The 17,453-nt window shown below is 39.3% G+C and overlaps 2 protein-coding genes across 4 annotated transcripts; both read left to right on the forward strand.

Moving 5' to 3' along the window:
* The first annotated feature begins 4,061 nt into the window (after nucleotides 1-4,061).
* On the forward strand, nucleotides 4,062-10,543 carry LOC110751864 (DEAD box RNA helicase family protein). Its single transcript, XM_021952398.2, has 8 exons — nucleotides 4,062-4,273; nucleotides 4,791-5,964; nucleotides 6,083-6,307; nucleotides 6,481-6,549; nucleotides 7,066-7,335; nucleotides 7,436-7,786; nucleotides 8,548-8,825; nucleotides 8,986-10,543. The coding sequence occupies exons 2-8, from the start codon at nucleotides 4,804-4,806 to the stop codon at nucleotides 10,043-10,045; spliced, it is 3,414 nt and encodes a 1,137-aa protein (XP_021808090.1). The 5' UTR covers nucleotides 4,062-4,273; nucleotides 4,791-4,803; the 3' UTR covers nucleotides 10,046-10,543.
* Nucleotides 10,544-12,902: 2,359 nt separating this feature from the next.
* On the forward strand, nucleotides 12,903-17,357 carry LOC110752050 (YTH domain-containing protein ECT4-like). Of its 3 annotated transcripts, none has more exons than XM_021952639.2 (8): nucleotides 12,903-13,107; nucleotides 13,886-13,949; nucleotides 14,065-14,206; nucleotides 14,302-14,375; nucleotides 14,468-14,923; nucleotides 15,098-15,643; nucleotides 15,786-15,998; nucleotides 16,273-17,357. In XM_021952639.2, exons 2-8 carry the CDS (start codon nucleotides 13,902-13,904, stop codon nucleotides 16,846-16,848), a joined length of 2,055 nt encoding a protein of 684 aa, XP_021808331.2. In that variant the 5' UTR covers nucleotides 12,903-13,107; nucleotides 13,886-13,901; the 3' UTR covers nucleotides 16,849-17,357. The 3 variants fall into 3 exon arrangements, with proteins under 3 accessions (XP_021808331.2, XP_021808338.2, XP_088110752.1); XM_021952646.2 differs by having other exon boundaries at nucleotides 13,099-13,238; XM_088254626.1 differs by lacking the exon at nucleotides 12,903-13,107 and adding an exon at nucleotides 13,139-13,196.
* Nucleotides 17,358-17,453: the final 96 nt, after the last annotated feature.

A 17,453-nucleotide genomic window follows, 5' to 3' on the forward strand; every position in this document is an offset into this window, starting at 1 on the left:
CAGAGTATAAATTTTTTATTCTGGTTTGGAAGAGTGTTTCGACAAATTTTTTGAAGTGAGGAAAAATTGTAGACACCCCGGATTTGGTAGCCATTGGATAGAACCACATGTATTTTGTGAAGTGGTCAACCAAAAGAAGATAATAACGAGATCCGTCGATTCCAATATAATGTGCGGGTCCCCAAACATCAGTGTAAATAAGTTCAAGCGGTGCATGACTTTGAAGACTATTGGAACGAAAAGGTTGTTGATGTGCTTTATTGATGGAACATGAACTACACAATTGAGAAAGAAATTTTGTTTTGGCAACGGGAAGAGAAAAATGCTTAACAAGATGTTGGACTGTTCGAAGAGATGGATGCCCAAGACGCTTGTGCCACCCATCAATTGAGGTCCGTTCATGTACATTAGCAACCATGGTGGAGGGTGGAGACATCATTGATTCCGGAAAAGTGTAGACACCGTTTTCACATGCTCCTCGAAGTAGAACCGCCCCCGTGATCTTGTCCTTCACAAAGAAATGAAAGGGGTGAAATTCAACAACAACATTATTTTGTTTGGTGAGATAATGAACTGAAATTAAATTTTTGGAAAGGTTTGGAACACAAAGAGTATCACGTAAGATAAAGGTGCGTTTGGGTGAGTGTAATTCCAAAGAACCAATGTGTGAGACAGTCAAAGCTGAATCATCACCAAGAATTACTTCATCAATACCATCATATTTAGAGTGAATTGACAAATTTGCAAGATCACCCGTTATATTGTGAGAGGCCGTCGAGTCCAGGAGCCATGTTTTGTCCTTTCCATTAGAAGAGGTCACGCAGTTGGCTGTGAATTCATTAGACTGTAGCTGGGGACAGTACTTTGCGGTATGGCCCATTTGCTCACAAAGTTGACAGCGGGGCGTGTAACGTTTCTGATTGTTATTAGGCTTACCAGACCCATTATTGGAACATCGTCCATCATGTTGGTGACCATTGGATTGACGGACTGGGCTTTGTCCTTGGTTACGTGGAGGACCATTCGGTTTATAAGACTTCTTTGAGAAGTCACCTCCAGATAAAGATTTCCCTTTAGTTGTGTAGTTAGCCGACATCACCTTCTGCTGAGTAGCAGCTTCCAGACGCCGGAGATAGGATTCGTGACCTACCAAGAGGTCGTGCAGCTCTTCAAACACCAGTGACTTCTCCCGTGCTCGGATCGGAGCAGCTATCTCACGGAAATCAGGCCCTAACCCATTCAAGACATAGAGGGTTAAATCGTCATCGGAAATGGGATGATCAATAATGGCGAGTTCATCAGCCAAAGCCTTCACAACGTGGAGATAGTCTGTGATCGACCGATCGCCGCGCTGGATTAAGATGAGCTCCTCCTTTAACTGCATAGCACGAGTTCGTGATCGACTAGCATATAGGGTGTTTAGCTTTTTCCAAGCTTCATGAGAGGTTTTTGCCGGAGCAATGAGTGGTGTGATGGACGGAGAGGTGGAGGCTAGAAGGGCATTGAGGATAAGTTTATCCTGTCGGATCCAGTGGCTCTTGCGCAGCGCATCAGTGGAAGAGGGGCACATAAGGGTGCCTTCGACATAGTCGAGTAAATCGTAACCAATGAGGAGTGCTTCGAATTGAGCACGCCATTGAGGAAAGGTGGAGGGAGTTAATTTTTCATTGATTTGGGCAGTGATATTGAGAGCAATGAGTGATTTATTGGTTGCGGAAGAAGGTTGGGTGTTGAGGGTAAAGATTGGATTTTGATCGGAGGAGGAAGACATGGTGGAGACTTGGATCGTTGGCTCGTTAGAGATCGGCTCTTCTGATACCATGTATAGAAACAAATATTGCCGTAGTTTCAATGAATAATTTCCCACACTTTATTGATGTAATAAGAGCTGACTTATATACACAGCTAGGAGAAACTATTTACCGTAATATAAATCAATTTGGCTAAAACTATGCAGCAGTTATAGATTTGCAGCAGTTACAAGAATATACAAAATTGATTGTGAATGATCTTGCTTGATTGTAGGCTAGATGTGCTCTATTCAGTCTTGGCCTTGATTCTTGCAATCTGTCTTTATATGCAGCCATGTTTCTTCTTACAAAGCATGTTCACTGCATATTTATGGAGACTTGCATTTATATGAAAATCTAAAAGATTATGAAGTTAAGCATATTGCCAGAAGCGATCTTTTGAAGAATACATAGGAATAAATTCTTAGAGATGTAAAATGTCATACATTATATAAATTATTGAAAGAAAATCTCTAAGAAGTTAAGGAGCCTAAAGCTCAATGTCTATACTCAATTTTCATGAAATGAAAATGATCTAATTGCCTTAAGTGAGTGTATTGATTGAGTTATGAATTCGAATTCAAGTTCAATATCGTTACAACGTATTCAAATTTTTAAAGAAGTTATTAGAATATTTTGGTCTCTTGAAGAGCCTATGACATGCTAGCATAGTATACAAAAATTTATATGAATAACTTATTACATCATGCAATTTTATATTCTTGTCCTCGTAACGGTAACGTATGAGTTTGCTTATATTATTATTTTGATGATATTATAAAATATGATGTTATTGTAAGAATTGTTAATATGAAAGGATTTTTGAAAATAGTCTAGATATTTTTGGTATTACTCTAACCTCAATAGGGATTCAAAAGAATGACACACATACATCCTCCAAAGATGATATTGAAGAAATTTTTATACAAGCATTATCAAAGCTCGCTCTGCAGGAGGAAATTGAGATATCAATATCATTTGTGTTGCATCTTCAAATAATTCAAGTTTGTCTTCATCAGGGGGAGTAATTCATCATGTGGAGCATTATATGCGCGTTGTACTCTTTTTCCTTTGACTAGAGTTTTGTCCCACTGAGTTTTTCCTAGCAAGGTTTTAACGAGACAACATAAGCATGTCCAACACCATATCAATGATCCAAAAGAATGGTGCACTCTTTTTCCCTTTGTTTAGGTTTTGTCTCATTGGGTTTTCCGAGCAAGGTTTTTAATAAGGCAACTATGTCATTGTATGGTGGACATCCAAGGAGGAGTGTTGTAAATGCATGAGTTGGTGGATGACCACTATACCTCTTAGCATTCACCCTTTCTAATTCTAAGTAACATATACACTAAATACCATAGTTATGAGCTTGTAATTTATGAGTTGTTAATGTCTTCTTATCACTGTAAGCCTATAAATAAGAGGTCTTACCAAGATCAGATATAGAAGTTAAGTGATTGACACAAATTCTATTGTCTTTCTTTACTTTTTAATTCTCTCTACAATTTCCCCTTATTATATAACAAATAGGACTCATTATCTGATTTTGTTTTTTAATATGAAAAATGTGAATTTACCATACTATCCTTATTTAATTAATAAATTCTTAATGTTTGCATATATATATCTATATATATAAAGCAAAAGGCAGAGAATGGTGAAACATTCAAAATACCAGAAAATACCCTTGGTTAATGCAAACATTAAGAATTGAAATTATTAATTAAATGAGGATAATATGGTAAATTCACACTTTTTCATATTAAAAAAATTAAAATTAAAAGAAAAATCATATAATGGCCTAATTTTATGGAACACAACTACCAATTATCTTTTTTAATTCTAAAATAAATTTTAATTTTTTTAAAAAAAGCCTCTCATAGGCGCGGAAGCGCGTGCGAAGAGGCTAGTGTTTGCATTAGCATTTTCTAGTATTTTAGCAATCCCATCCAAATTTTGGCAAAAAGGAAAAAGAAAACAAATATTTTTGAAGAGAACTATAATTTCATTAATTGTTTTATAACTATAATTTCCTAATCAGGATTGGTAATCTCCGACCAAAAACAAATCGGTATCAGATATCAATCACATCCGTTAAATATCAGTGATCTCACACCACGCACAGAATCCACTCCATCCGTTTCTAGCAGGCCCATAGGTCACCACCCAATAAAATACATCTGTCCACAGGCAATTAGACATATAGAAGGGTTTACCGTTGTTTCTGGACTGTCGTTGCAGGCGATAGTTCCCCACCTTAACCCTACAACGAAATTCCATGCCCTTTACCTCACAACTCATATTAGCTTTTTCCCGGAAAATTTTTCTTTTGTTTTTCGGGAATCTCTTCCTTTCTTAGTTTCTAGTCCCAGCCACAGAGGACAAGACGTTTAGGGTTTTACATTGCGTTTTCACATCGCTCTCGGATTGATTTATATACAGAGAAATTAAGTTTTTCGAAGTTATTCAACATCTTCGACGAGGTACGTTAACTTTTTAGGGTTTTCTGATTCGCAATTAACTGCTTTATTTTACTCCGTTTTCAATTATCGGTCTTTGAATTTTCACCTAGTTTGAGTATGCTCTGTCGTTGAACGTTTAGGATGATATTTTGTTATTTGAAAAATTATTCTGGGGTTTATTTTGGTTATGATGCTTGTTTGTTGGTTTCTGAGGAGTGAGAAACTGTTCTTAAAGTAATAACAAGAATTAAATCTCTGAACATGGTATATTTTGGGTCACTGAGACATACTTTCACTTAATTTATATTACCTTAGCTTAGTAATTTCAGAAGACTGAACAATTATTTTGCTCTTCGTTGGAGAGAGTGAACTGTGGGATAATCTAAGGTTGTTCCCAACCCCTGGGAGATTGGTTGTCTTAGTTTTTTTCTTCTTCTTTTCTTCTGATTAATTCGTGGAATTTGTGAAGTGATAGATTGTATGAGGTTTAGAGCTTGCAATGTCAATGTTCTGATGGAATGGTTGGATGTGATTGTAGATAAGTATTAGGCATGGCAACAGCAGAGCCAGCTGGTCCACGATATGCGCCAGATGATCCTACACTTCCAAATCCTTGGAAGGGTTTGATTGATGGTAGCACGGGTTTGTTATACTACTGGAACCCTGAAACCAACATTACCCAGTATGAAAAGCCAGCTTCTTTGCCTCCACCTTTGCCACCCGGCCCACCTCCTGCTACTACCACACCAAAGCTGGCGGCAACTCCCGTCCCTCATTCAATGCCACCAAATGGAGTGGTGTCTCAGGATGGCCCGCCGATAACGCAAGCTCCACAACAGCAGGGAACACAAGTGGGCCAATTTTCTCAACAGCATGGACATCTAATGACACAACAGATGAATCCCCTTGTGACATCATTTGCTCAACAGCAGGTGGCTCAAGCTGGACAACAACAGGGTTCACAATTGGGACAGGCCATGCAACAGCATGGGCAAATGATGCAGCATCCAAGTCAGCAAATGCCCCAGGCACAAGTGCATCAAGGGCAGCAAATGCCTCAGCAACTGGGGCAGCAAACACAACAGAGTCAAGGTTCACAAATGGCTCAGGCACAAGTGCACCAATTTGCACATCAGCAACTGCATTATACGCCTTATCAGCAAAGCATTCCTCCCCAAGGGCAGCAAAGTTCACAGCAGCAGACTCTGCATAGCGCACAAGGGCAACCACTGGCAAATCAACAAGAATATAAAGCCACATTCCACCAGAGGGAAGATGATGATTTTCAACAAAGAAATCAAGTTGGTTTTTCTCCATCCCGGTTTCAACCAGCAGGTGCCTCATCTGTGCAGAATCTTCCTACTGGGACCAATTCCGTACAAATGCCACAGAGGGCTGTACATCTTGGTCAACCCCAACAATTTGGTGGCCCTTTGGGCAGCATGCAAAATCCTTCGTCTTTTGGTCACTTGCAGCAACCAGGGACTGATTTGGTTCACCATCAACATGGCTCTAGGTTCCAAAGTCAAATGGACCCAGCAATGATACATAGTCAGCAGTCTAATGCACCTCCTGTTGGATTAAGGATGGGTCATGAAAATAATTTCCACGCTAGAGGTGGGAATGACTATTACTTTAACAGTAATAATGAAGGGCCAACAGGTCCTCAGCAGCCCAAGCTTGCAGCTATTCCGGTGGCAAGAAGTCAGCAGGTATCTCTGAATTAATATAATGTTCATGTTCTTTTCTGTTTCTATGTATGCCGATAATATTTAATTTCAATGTTTGAATTTTAACCTATGTCTAATGATGTCATGCCACTTCTTTCAGGAGATGAGTATGAGTGGTGGCCCATTTCAAAATGCTACACCTGGTCATGCCAGTGCATTGAATACCATGGCAGGTCATTCCGTGCATAACTTGTACAGTCATGCAACAGGTGGTCCACCATTCCCAAATAATTCTCTGGTGAAGTCTCCTTATGTCGGATCTACAAGTGTTACTAGTCTCACACCTGTTGAAGTTTATCGTCAGCAACATGAAGTTACTGCAACGGTGTGTGTTTCTGCTTCCTTGGGTGTTGTTTTTGTGAATGTGGGAATGTCCAATATGTATTTGAGGATATGTGTACAAAATTGTATTGGCAGCAATGTTGCTGCCCTTTTTGTTCTTTGCTAAGAAATGGTGCTCCATTGTTGATGCCTTATGTTTGCATTTTAATTGCATAGGGTGACAATGTTCCTGCACCGTTCATGACATTTGAAGACACCGGTTTTCCTCCTGAGATATTGAGAGAGGTAATTTACTTGTGCCTAATTGTTTTTTCTCTTAATATAAAATAACCATTATGAGATCCATGCCATTCCATTTTTGTATTATTGTTTGTTTTCTACTTTTGAACTCATCAGTTCTCACTTGTCGCAGGTGCGATATCTGCTCCGGAGGAGGAGCATATGTCGTACGCTGCACTGCTAATGGCACACTTACACTTGCAACAACTATTCTGATTTTTGGAGGCTGCAAAATGAACTGTTGGAGCCTTTCTTGTGCATCTTCTAGAAGGGTGGTTGGCCCTTCATCCAAATCACACCTTATGTGACTGGGATTTCTTGCTTAATGGCTCCACCTCTTATGTCTTTATGCCCTCTTTTGTTGCCTCAAGTTGCTTCTGTAAGCAACCATATACCCATGGGCCTTTTTGTCATCTTACTCTTCTATTAATAAACATATTATGATGTTTGGTTGTAGTCTATCCTCTGCATTAAACATTCTTAACTTTTTGCTGATTACTTAGACCTATGTTCTTGTTTCAGATTTATTCTGCTGGGTTCGCATCTCCCACACCAATCCAGGCACAAACATGGCCAATTGCTCTTCAAAGTAGGGATATAGTGGCAATTGCAAAAACTGGTTCTGGAAAAACTTTGGGCTATTTGATGCCTGCCTTCATTCTTCTTAGACAATCCCGTAATAATTCTCAGAATGGCCCTACAGTCTTGGTTTTGGCCCCAACACGGGAGCTTGCAACACAAATACAAGATGAGGTTTTGAAATTTGGGCGAGCTTCAAGGGTATCCTGCACGGTGGGTGCTCAGTGCTTGACTTTATTAAACGATGATTTCATTTTTGTAGTCCATTTTGGTTTAAATTTTTTATTCACTATGATTGAATTTCATGATTCAGTGCTTGTATGGTGGAGCTCCTAAAGGCCCTCAGCTGAAAGAATTAGATCGTGGAGCAGATATAGTTGTCGCAACGCCCGGTCGACTGAACGACATACTGGAAATGAAGAAAATTGATTTTGGGCAAGTTTCTCTACTTGTACTTGATGAGGCAGATCGAATGCTTGACATGGGTTTTGAACCTCAAATCCGTAAAATCGTGAACGAAATACCCCCACGCAGACAAACTCTTATGTACACTGCAACATGGCCCAAAGAAGTAAGAAAAATAGCAGGTGATCTTCTTGTTAATCCTGTCCAGGTGAATATTGGCAGTGTTGATGAGCTTGAAGCCAACAAGTCTATTACACAGGTAATTTTTTAATTATAACATATTTTTCTTATTGTCATCACAAGTGCAGTAAGGACGATGGAAGTATATGTAATTTAGGAGAAGTTCCAATACCATAAACTGAAGTTAGTTATTTTTTATGAATTGAAGCTTTTGGGAATCATCTTTTCTTTTTATATTGTACATCTTTCAGAATAATGATAAAAGGTGAAAATTTAAAGCATGTGTCACGGTCCTCACTTCATCTGATATGGTTAATATTTGGAACATATGCCAAGTAGCAGCAAACTAGTTATACCCTCGTCAATGATTTTCTAGTACATGCATAGGTCATGGATGATAGGCTAGGACTGTTTAAATGTGGGTGTGATTATTCTTATCTCTAAGAGTCCCGTAGTGAAACATTGGAGAAGGGATGAAGTTGATGAATAATTATGATTTATAGAAGTAAAGATGAATAATTAGTTAATTTGGTCTGTTAATGTATACTAATGATGACCATAGTACATACTAACTGAAATTGTCATACCAGGTACATTAATAGTTTCAGTGTTGATCTGAGTACTCACATTATGCAAAGTAGTCTATCACATTTTATTCAAATGTTTAAGAATTTGCCACACTTCAATTCTGGCTGGGAAGCATGAGATTTCACAGAGGATAAATATATTCATTTGATCTGTTTGATGGTTGATCTCCTTTTTATGTGAATTTGACACACTGCTTTTTAAAAGTACACATAGGATAGAATTCATTTCTACTATTAACTTGTGAATTTGCAGTATGTTGAAGTTGTCCCACAAATGGAGAAGCAGAGGCGCTTGGAGCAGATCCTTAGATCCCAGGAACGGGGTTCTAAGGTCATTGTTTTTTGTTCCACAAAGAGGTTGTGCGATCAGCTTGCACGTAGTATTGGACGCAACTTTGGGGCTGCTGCAATTCATGGGGACAAGTCTCAAGGTGAGAGAGACTGGGTTTTAAATCAGTTTCGAAGTGGAAAGTCTCCAATATTGGTTGCCACTGATGTTGCTGCCCGTGGGCTTGACATCAAAGATATAAGGTTAGATCATGCTTTTGCTTTTTTCCAATTTAACATGTTCAATTTATTAATGAAAAAGACTCATTGGGACAAAGATCAAGATTGAGCTTAACACTTGGTATCATCCGGGATCTCAGAATTGTTTCAGTGTACTTATCCGTTTGAGTTTCTCACGTTACAGGGTGGTGGTTAACTATGATTTCCCTACTGGGGTTGAAGATTATGTTCACCGGATTGGAAGAACTGGGAGGGCTGGGGCAACTGGGGTGTCGTACACCTTTTTCTCTGAGCAAGATTGGAAATATGCAGCTGATTTGATAAAAGTTCTGGAGGGAGCTAACCAGCAAGTGCCCCCGGAGGTGCGAGATATTGCTCTGCGTGGTGGGCCTGGTTTTGGCAGGGATAGGAGTGCGATGAGCCGTTTTGATTCTGGTGGGCCTGGGAATGGAGGTGGAGGCCGTTGGGATTCTGGCGGCCGTGGTGGCATGAGGGATGGAGGTTTTGGTGGTCGTGGTGGCATGAGGGATGGGGGTTTTGGTGGCCGTGGTGGTGACATGAGGGATGGAAACTTTGGAGGCCGCAGTGGCCCTAGAGATGGTGCAGTTGGTGGCCGCGGTGGGGGAAGTGATTTCTTTTCTGGGCGTGGAAACAGGGGACGGGGATTTGGTGGTCCTGGTGGTGGTAATGTTGGTTGGGGTAGAAATGACCGTGGCCCACAAGATAGGTACAACAGTATGGATGGGCGTGGGCGAGGGGGATGTGGACGGGGACGATTTGATAATAGAATCGATTTTCCTGATAGGAGCAGAGGCAGAAGCTATAGCCGTAGCCCTGAAAGAGTTCGAACATGGGATATTAGCCGAAGCAGAAGCAGAAGCCGAAGCCGCAGCAGGAGTCGTAGAAGCCGAAGCTGGACCAGGAGTCGTAGTCGTAGTCGGAGCTGGTCACGTGGCCGTAGTCGCAGCCGCAGCCACAGCCGTAGCCGGAGTCGTAGTCGTAACCGTAGTCGAAGCCCCAGTTATGAGAGATATGAGAGGCCGCCACGTGTTTCGAAATTTGATGTCAAAGATCCTGTTCCTGAATCTGTGGCTCCACCTAAATCAGGGATGTCTCCTATGTCCCCAGGCACAGAAGTCAATGCATCCCCAGACACGAAGCCTGTGGGGGAGCTGCCAGTGGCTGAGGAGACTGAGCTAATGCATAAACAGCAGCTGGAGGAGACCCTTGCCGTCACTCAGTGACTTAAACCTTGAAAAAGTTGTGGCACATATTTCTTTTGCAAGTCCTTGTGTGGTTGATTGGATTGATGTGGGTTTTGGTTATCCCAATCTGTGAAGCTGGCTTCCTAGTGTGAGAATATTTGCAGTAAGTTGGGGTTGGGGGGCTGCTTGCTTTGGTTGAATTGGGTGACTATGATGGGATCAATCTCACCTGGTCTACTGTTCTACTGCTCTAGCTCTACTGCTTCCAGGGGTGGGTCGTCTTTTAGGACAATTTGGAGGGTAGTTCTGGAAATTTGAATGTTTGGGTAGCGCTAGAAAAAATGCCTATTATTATTTTGGTCATGCAACGGTTCAATTTGAGTACTGCGAGGACATAAACTCGGATTATTGGTGTCATCTGTGAGAAACTGGGGAAGACCCTTCCCTGCATACTTACTTCCCTAGCTGCTTATTTTTTATTACAATTTGTCACGAATTCTCCTTATTTATTCAAAGAAACACTTCGATGTTTACTAATCTCTCTCTCTCTCTCTATTACACCGATCGGATGTCGTTTATTTTGCTTGTTTCCCCTTCTTCATCTTCAGGACTTTGTAGGTAGATTGAATGTGATTTGGTTACACTACTGACTCTGAATGAGGTTGAACCATAAAGCTACACGATTCTAACTCTTTCACCATTTTAGCAGATGTAGAATCAGTTAGCTATTTTGATCTGGTGGTATTTTTCTTCCACAATGTAAGAAGACGTATCGGGTTCAATTTCCGTTCCCGTGAAAACAATTTCCGATCCCCCGAAAACTAAACAAGGAATAAAGCTCCTCCTTTTAATATTTCAGCTTGATTAGACTAAACTTGTCATCATTTTTAGCATATAAGTGAGATTCCAGTAGAATAAGGGACCCAATTTTATGGTTATAACATGATGGGTTATAACTTTATGGTTACAACAAGTCAATAAGTTCTTGTCAATGGCCCAAAAAGACAAGAATATTTTGATAGTTTAATTGTGCATTAGAGGCTATTAGCCTGAAAAAAAGGTTTGATCAACGAGCATTTGGCTTATCCGCCGCAGAAACGTAAGAATATTTTTATGTAAAAGATATCCCCGTGCACAGCTTGCAAGTAAGCATATAAATGGAAACGGAATTAAGATTTCCAAATTCCCAAGCGTTTCCAAGAATATCATTCAAGTCACAAAAGCAAAAATAGCCTCACTTTTATTTGCCATCACTTGGTCTGCAAGTCTAAATGTTATGCATACAATTGTTCTTTCCCCCACAAGCATTCAATTGTTTTTTTATTTTATTTTATAATACAAAGATATTATACTTTAATCTAATTTAAACTACAGGAGGGGATTCGAACTCAATGCATAGTGAAGAGCACATTTGTTCTAGCCAACTTGACTAAGCCCATATCTACATCAAACAATTATTACATTAATTTAATTTTTCATTCAAGTCTTGTTCCATAAATTTATATTAATTGCACATTTATATAAATAAATCTTGCTAAACACATAACACGTAAGTTATATATCACTGTCTCTATATCTTCATGCATCATAAACCAATATACCTACCCGATGGAAGCTTCTGGCCAGTTTCATATCCATAATCCACTGACATCATTTTCTATTTTAATTTCATTTGCCAACAACTTTTTAAGTTGATTATTTCAAATCAAATTTCTCTTCTTATGTTTTAAAAAAATCTAATGTTTTCTATATGAACTTTTTTTCCCATCAAATTGATGTGTGAGATTGAATTTATTTCGTTAACTTGAATTAAATCATGGAATGGAATGATAGGGAAATAGAAAATTGGGGATGGGATGAATTCTTTTCAATTTAGACAAGGAGGGAAAATTAAGGCTCGTTTAGGAGTGCTTCTTCCTAAAGTGCTTATGTCAGTAGCGTTTTTACAAAAAAGCAATTTGTTGTTTGGATGTCACATTTAAAAGTGCTTTTACACTACATATTGAGAGAAGCCATGAGAGAGATGGAATAGAAGCTTAAGGGTTTCCATGGGTGTTTTGGCGTCTATTGGGCTTTTTCGCAGGTAGTGTTTTGGTTTTAATAAGAGAGAGAAAAAGAGAGAAAAAAAAAAGGTATTTTGGCAAAAAAATAAATAAATATGGGTATTTTAGGTATTTTAAAAGTTTAATTAAAGGGAGCCAAGTGCTTTCCGTGTTATTGTCTTGCAGCGCTTTTGAGAAGAAGCACATCTCAAGTGTTTGTTCCAAAACCACTCTAAGTGCTTTCGGATCTCACCCAAAGCGCTTTTGTAATTTTTGCCAAACACCATTTTTAAAAGATAGAAGCGCTTTCACCCATTTAGAAACGTTTTTTACTGCTCCAAAAACACTCCCAAATGAGAGTTTGGAAGTAACTTAAAGAAGTCGTTTTAGCGAAAAAATAAATATAAATATAAATAAAAAACAAATAGATCCCCTGCTCTTATAAAAAGATAAATATTTGTTAAACCTATAAAAAAATATATAAATTAAATTAAATTGCGGTCGCCACTCAGCTTCCCAAGGCTGTGTCGGCACATTAATTGCGTGACGGGCATGAGCTTAAGTAAATCTGATTGGACCGTAACACCACTCACGGTAACGATACCACATCTCTCCTTAAGCGACGTCGTTTCGATTTTTCAACGGAACAGACAAATTTTCCACTTTCCCGCTACGCATTTTTCCCGTGGCGGTTTCGAGTTTTCCCATGCCGCTCAGGGGTAATCTCGGCAATTAACAAAACACACGGAATTGCAAAATTTCCACGCAAAACGCATCGTATCATGGGAATCTCCTTGCGCGTCTCTTGGCTTTTTCTATAAACACACACATTCACACACCAAAACCGCCTTCTTTTCCAAGCCTCTCTCTCTCTCTCTCTCTGTCTTTTCTTCTCCCTTATGGTTAGGGTTTCTCAAGCGCGTCTGCTTCGCCTATAAATATTTATATAAAACAAAAAAATAATGTTGCAGAAAACCCCTCCTACTCTCTGCAAATTCTCCGATTCCTCCCTCTTAGAACTTTCTAGGTCAACCATGGATTGATTCAGCTTATTTCTTGGTAATAACCCTCACTCAACAAGCTTTTCTCTTCTCTTTTCGTTTATGCCCTGTATAGAATTCTGGCACTGCAAGCTTTTTCAAGCTCAAGTAAAGCCTCCTTGTAGTTTCGGTCCTCTCTTATCTCTTTTGGTGTGTTTCTAGCTTCTTTGTGCGAATTTCTGAGTATTAGAAGCTAGCCTTTGAGTTGAAATAGGAATTTTTGTTCCTTAATATTGTTAATTCTATTTAAATTTTCGGATTTGGAGGTCAAATTTTGATTCATGGTTAGGTTTTGTGTTTGTTTTTGGTATTTGACTCGCTGGGTTTCAATCAGATCTATGGTATTGCTTGGGACATGTCAATTTCAATCTAATTTTTTAGCAGCTCAAATTCAAACTTCAGTTACTCTACAAGGACAAAAGAAGAAATAATATGAATTTGGTTAAGAAGTGTGTATTTTGCTGCTTTTGTTATCTCATTGATTGTTATGAAGAAGCCATTTATTCCATTCTATTTTTTGGGTCTTCTTTAATTGATCTAAAGAGTGTTTGGGTCGTTCCCGGCACTCTTAATAATAGCACCAAATTTTCTGTACCGAAAACTGAAGCCTTTATTGTTGTGTAGTAGATAAAGTTTACTAGTTTGAGAATGTTTCTGGATTTTACTTTGCTGCCTTTATGTTAGATCTCATTTTGTTTATCACACTGTGAATACAGCACTGTGGCATTTTCTCCTAGTCCATTTCTTTCAACTTGACCCTTTTGAATGTTGACATTCTGTATCATTGTATTGTATAGGGGTGGCGGTACTGGAATGGAAATGTATAATGTTCCCGAACACGCGAATGATGAGGTTTATATGGTATGTTCTTGGTAATCTCTTGAAGATTTTGCTTTATCAGTAATCTTTTCTTGAATGATAAGTGAAATTTGTAAGCTCTTTCTGGGTTATTGAGCGTTTGTGTCTTCACTTTTAGATTCAAGGCATGGAACAAAACCTGCATTTTACAACTCCCTTCGAACAAGTTGAAGCTATGTACAATGAAGGAGCCCCTGAGTATGTTGTTGATCAGGGCTTGTATTATCCGGCTGCCACCAACTATGGGTATTACTGTACAGGTAAATATAGTGCCTTTCTGTTGTGATAGATTAATATGATGGCTCATTTGTCTCATGTGTCTCATTTGTACATTATGTTGAATAAATATGGTCAGGATTTGAATCACCCGGTGAATGGGAGGACCACCGAAGGATTTTTGGCGTAGATGGTCCGGATATCCAATACACGGTAAGTGATCTCTCTCTGTCTCACACTTTTTTTTTTGGTTTCTTAAGTGGCATTATTTGTGTTCATTCTCAAAATTCATCTCTATTTTTCAGGGTGCACAAAATGAAAGTTTGCCTTTTGTATATTATACACCTAGCTATGGATATGCACAGTCTCCATACAACCCATACAATCCTTACATACCTGGTGCTATGATAGGCGTTGATGGCCAACAGTATTGCACCATCCCCCCTTATCAAAACTCTCTCTCTTCACCTGCTTATATCCCTCATGTTGTTCAACCTGATGTTGTTCCCAATAGTTCACCTGACTCATTGTTTGATAATGGAGCATCAATTAATAGACCTGATGGAAGAGGGGTCAAATATAATTTAAATTCAGCTTCTGGAGGCTTCCCTAACACCCCTAAGTCATCTGCAAATCAGATGAGTCCCTTGACAAAGGTATCAGAAGGTTCAAGAGGTAATGGACCGAGCAAGCATGCTATTACACATGGCAGTGTTGTGTCTGGTCGTTTCTCAACCCCAGCCTCATCACATGTTCATCAGGTATTACTCTTTCTGTCAAGGTTTATGTGTTTTAATGTATGAAGCCTCTTGTACTTAAAGAGTTTCTAATAGGATCATCTCTGATCTTAAGGCCATGATAGTTGGTTTTTTGGAGGACCTTTTAAACAGACTGTGTTGTGTTCATAGTTCTGATGTTGACTTGTGCATTCACAGGTTAGAAGTGCATCTGGCTCAATTTCGGCCGTGGATAACCTTCCACATGGGAAAGTATTGCCTAATCATAATCAATTGAAGGTCGAAATCCCCGTTGGTAATGGCTTGTCAAACTTCGGATCTATTGCTCAAGGACGGGGTGCTGTGGGTAAGCTTCGGCCAAAGTTTAATGTTGGCAGGGCCTTGAATGATGTACATGGTGGCCTAGAGGCTTTGGGTGAGCAGAATTGTGGTCCTAGAATCAATAGGTTAAAAAATCAAATAGCTGTTGAAGCCTACACGACTAAGGCAGGAGATTGTAATGCTCAAGGGAATATCATTATTCGTACTGATCAGTATAACAAGGATGAACTGCCTGTTGACTATGTGGATGCAAAATTTTTTGTAATAAAATCATACAGTGAGGATGATGTTCACAAGAGCATCAAATACAATGTTTGGTCATCTACACCCCATGGCAACAAGAAACTCAATAGTGCTTATGAAGATGCCCTAAGAATAGCTGCTGGAAAACGTAGAGGCTGTCCTATCTTCCTTTTCTTTTCTGTGAGTTCTATACCTGTTGGCTATTATTTTTTCGACAACATTATGATTTTACAGCCTTTTCAGTTACCTCATCTATAAACCATCTGTAGCAGGGGCTTGGTGATTCATTGGATTATGCTAATATTGAATTGTCTATGCACAGGTTAATGCAAGTGGTCAATTCTGTGGTGTCGCAGAGATGGGTGGCCCGGTTGACTTCAACAAGGATATGGACTTTTGGCAGCAAGATAAATGGAGTGGGAGCTTCCCTGTTAAGTGGCACATCATTAAAGATGTGCCAAACACCAGTTTCAGGCACATCGTATTAGAGAACAATGAAAACAAGCCGGTGACTAATAGCAGGGATACACAAGAGGTATATTTAGATTTATTTTCCTGTATTGCCTTGAGTTGCCAACTAGCATAGAGTTAGAAGTCATGCCATGCACCATGGTTACGGAGAAACGTGACTTGGAGAACAGGAACCCAGACTGCCAGACAAGGCAGAATGGTTAAATGGTTGTGTGCAGGCACGTAGCTTATAATTGCAATAAGTGTCCAGCTAGTGTTGTGAATATGTGGGTTCCTCTGCACCATATAAATAGGGGACTTCTTAGGTTGGTTGTTAATTATTTATTTTTACTGTGCAGATCATGTATAAGAAAGGCTTGGAGATGTTGAAAATATTCAAGAATCACACATTGAAGACATCTTTACTTGATGACTTTATGTACTATGAAGAGCGTCAGAAATTCATGCAGGAAGAGAGAAGCAGGTTACTTGTTAGAAGTTTTGAAAGTCCATTTCTAGTAACGGGTTTGGGTCCCCCCCGCAAGCTAAACTCTGCGGGTGACGATGCAAACCACTCGAAAAAGACTCTTGTCCCTGCTTCTGCGCAGGTTTCCTCTAACTTTGGTGTTATAAACACAAGTATTACGAATGGAAATGCTGAGAAGAAGGCACCTGAAGCAAAAGATGATGCTGTATCTACCTTAAAAATTGGTTCACTCACTATTAATCGAAAGCAGGTGGACTCAAAATCTTCAGCTGCTGCTGCTACTAACGCCAAAAGCTTTGATGTTGTTACTGTAGGCTCAATGCCTGTTAGAGTTAATGGATTTGCTGAATCCTTGGGTAATTTAACAGTTGGAACTATCCCTCTTGATCCTAGAGCATTACAACTAGAGGATGGTTCTCTTATCAAAAAGGGGGATCAACAGAAATGATTCAGAAGTAAATCCCAGTTTTCTTTTGTTGGTGCTATTTTGTGTCTTTAGCGGGGCCATCGAATACTGGGTTTATGATACTCAGTCATGGTTATAGGCAATGATAAAAATGGAATACTCACTCTGATCTGATATTTTCTCTTTTGTTTTTCACCCCCTGTATTTAGTTCTTTTGCTCCAGTTGTTTCAGGTCCATACCTTAGTTATATCCTGGATATTTTTTTGGGGGGTTTGTTGCTCAAGTCAAGTGGAAATACAGTTTGATATTCAAGAATGAAAGATACAAAGAAATTTCTGTTATTAGCAGCTAACATATCTGTAAGTCTTCAGAGTGCTGTGGTACCTTTTCTCCCTTGTTTACTGGGGTATTTGGTTCTTTTCCTGATAGAATGTGGAGTTGAAATTGTATCGAGGATATGCTGATGCTGTGTTCCTATCCATCATAATAAAAAAGTGACAAAGATTGATTCACAATCTAACACATGTTTATTGTGTTTGAATTGGGAAAATTTGTTGCATTTGTGTCTTTCTTTTCCTCGGCTGATTGCTCATTTTTGTAAAGAGCTTAATATTTTGCGAATCGAGCTTGAACGATCTAAAAGCGA

The sequence above is a fragment of the Prunus avium genome, chromosome 1, assembly GCF_965620075.1.
Source record: "Prunus avium chromosome 1, drPruAviu1.hap1.1, whole genome shotgun sequence".
In the NCBI taxonomy this organism is placed as follows: Eukaryota; Viridiplantae; Streptophyta; class Magnoliopsida; order Rosales; family Rosaceae; genus Prunus; species Prunus avium.

Coding starts and splice junctions, on each gene's coding strand:
- LOC110751864 (XM_021952398.2), top strand. CDS start 4,804: ATGGCAACAGCAGAGCCAGCTGGTCCACGATATGCGCCAGATGATCCT. Junction 5,965..6,082: donor CGGTGGCAAGAAGTCAGCAG/GTATCTCTGAAT, acceptor CACTTCTTTCAG/GAGATGAGTATGAGTGGTGG. Junction 6,550..7,065: donor CTCCTGAGATATTGAGAGAG/GTAATTTACTTG, acceptor TTCTTGTTTCAG/ATTTATTCTGCTGGGTTCGC.
- LOC110752050 (XM_021952639.2), top strand. CDS start 13,902: ATGGAAATGTATAATGTTCCCGAACACGCGAATGATGAGGTTTATATG. Junction 14,207..14,301: donor CTATGGGTATTACTGTACAG/GTAAATATAGTG, acceptor AAATATGGTCAG/GATTTGAATCACCCGGTGAA. Junction 15,999..16,272: donor ATAGCAGGGATACACAAGAG/GTATATTTAGAT, acceptor TTTACTGTGCAG/ATCATGTATAAGAAAGGCTT.